The sequence below is a fragment of the Amphimedon queenslandica genome, unplaced genomic scaffold, assembly GCF_000090795.2.
Source record: "Amphimedon queenslandica unplaced genomic scaffold, v1.1 AMPQUscaffold_8192_Cont19862, whole genome shotgun sequence".
NCBI classification, from domain to species: domain Eukaryota; kingdom Metazoa; phylum Porifera; class Demospongiae; order Haplosclerida; family Niphatidae; genus Amphimedon; species Amphimedon queenslandica.
The window spans coordinates 1-2,404 of record NW_003551529.1 but is presented as its reverse complement, the minus strand read 5'-3'; the positions used below and the strand labels follow the sequence as shown (position 1 = coordinate 2,404).

Below are 2,404 nucleotides of genomic sequence, written 5' to 3'. Positions count from 1 at the left end.
ACTAAAAATAAACATAAAAAGAAACTTCATATAAGACAATACATAAATTATATTATCAAAGCTTGTGTCATGTAAAACTACATAAGAATAGATACAATGTATTAACATTTTTATAATAATAATAACTTACTGATATAATCAGCTGCTGCTTTCTCATGAGCGTCCTCAAGAGCAGCACATAGAGTGGTCATTCTTGGACTTCTTTCTTCATGAACAGCATCAGCTGTCTCTAAACATTTTACTAGACACTGCCTAAGACATCCTTGATCATCTCTTGGATACTCAGCCTTAATAGCCTCCAGTGTATTAGAACGTAATCCTAAAACAAAACCAAGAAGTCCCCATTTCCCCTGTGGGAAGCCAGCTTCATTCAATGATTCAAGTACATACTGTAAATCATTAATGTCTAATAGAGGACCTATGGAGTAATGGAACATAAATTAATTATTAAAATCATAAGGATGGTTCACGGTATGTGTCAATGGTCAATTAAATTATTATTTATTAATACAATACTTATACTACTGAAGGTATGAATATCGTTATATTAGTGCCAGCATTGGGAGTAGTGTAATGGGTGTGGTTATTAATACTAGACCACACCCACTCTCATCTATCTTACTTCTCAATGTCCTTCCAATGTACAATGTACCACCACCTGTAACCACCACACCTTCCAGTGGTATAGTATACTTTAGTCTAAGAACAGCATCAGGTGTAGCATGTACTGATATACTGGAGGATCGAGGGTCAGGATAACCAGGTGTACCAACCTTATCAACATCACTTCTATATATCTATTGATACACACCCACACACATTAATTATATATATATATATATATATATATATATATATATATATATATATATATATAAATACGTGATACTAGTACCGTAAATGTTCAAATAAAAGCCCGGGCGTTTATTTCTTTCCAGGACAAAAAATTGCGTAAAATGAAAAAGAAAAACTGAGATTCGAACCCGGACCTCCAGGTTCATTGCACTCAGCTTAACAAGTTAGGCCATTTGGGACACTCTAAAGACTGTGGTACTTATATTGAGTAAAATATGCGTATCTATACTTGGAGATTCTTAGTACCATAGATTTAATACACAGACTGGGATTGGAAACAGATCACGTGAGTGCATTACTTATCAATGACCCATCCTTGTTGTTAATAACTAGCAGCTGCTGCTAACATTTCAATGGCGAAAAAGTTTGAATCTGCGCAAAACTTTGTGGGACTAATGCCCAACTGTAGGGGGTTAGGCAGTTCACTGATTACTTAAAAGCAGCCACCACATGTAGCTACAGTGGAACAGACTATTTTTGGTTGATTATTCTACCAAAAGGAGCAATAAAACCAGAAAATGTAAAATCAAGGTGTTGTACTTTGTGGGACTCATTTTTTGGATCTCATCATCGGACCTATTGTTTGATACTTGCATGTGATGAAGAAATCCTTCCACTAGTGGAATAGCATAGTTTAATGATTCTAGTTGTTTATAATCATGCTAAAATCAATTGAAGGTAAATGTCACGAGATACACAACATGCAAGCTCTTTCGATTTACTATTCCATGATTTAAGCAATTTTTGTAGATGCAGAATGTAAAGAAAGGTCATTATTAACTTCCACCAGCAGTTCAGCTTCTTCCTTGTTTTATGAGATGCAAGAGAGGCTGGAGAACACTGCACAAAAGAGAAAAAGTTCACCGATGGCCATTTTATTTGTTAATAACTATTAATAAACTGTAATAATAACCATAGCAACGATAACACCAATCATGCACGGAATTAAAATAAAACGGGGAAGCTTCCAATCCCGGTCTGTGTATTAAATCTATGTTAGTACCAGGCGTTTATTCAAGCCCAGCTTTTATTTGAACATTTACGGTACTTACTCTACAAGGTACTGTATCAGGTTTAATAATCCATCCAGTGGTTGCCTTAACTTGTGGAGTATCAAACTTTAATTCAATATAATCACCTCTTGATGTAAGTGTAGAGTCTTGCTGCTGGGCAAATGTAAAGGAAATACTTGAATGATAACCTCTCTTAGGGTGCTTCCTGTCCCTATACTGTAAATAAACACATTAATACACATCATGTACACAATATACCTCATTATAATATACTTACATCAGAGAGTGTGTCTACATCTTTAGCTACAATAAATATTGCTACATATTCATTTAAACCTTTCTCCTCATATAATAACCATCCCCAATATTTAGTATCCCTTCCTAATGTAAAGTGAAATAAAGTGAATCAAACACTAACACTTGATACTGAGACAAGAGCTAACCTGATCCACCAGTGGCCATCTTCACAGTTCACTCCCACACAACAAACTATTTACTCATCACGTGACACAAACTTATCACAACAACCAATGAAT

The 2,404-nt window shown here is 35.0% G+C and overlaps 1 protein-coding gene across 1 annotated transcript; it reads right to left on the bottom strand.

The window, feature by feature from the left end:
* Positions 1-110: 110 nt before the first annotated feature.
* LOC109591434 (uncharacterized) lies at positions 111-2,398 on the bottom strand. The gene is made up of 5 exons (XM_020007167.1): positions 2,312-2,398; positions 2,146-2,249; positions 1,908-2,084; positions 623-797; positions 111-418 (listed from the first exon to the last, which is right to left on the bottom strand). Exons 1-5 carry the CDS (start codon positions 2,328-2,330, stop codon positions 111-113), a joined length of 783 nt encoding a protein of 260 aa, XP_019862726.1. The 5' UTR covers positions 2,331-2,398.
* Positions 2,399-2,404: the final 6 nt, after the last annotated feature.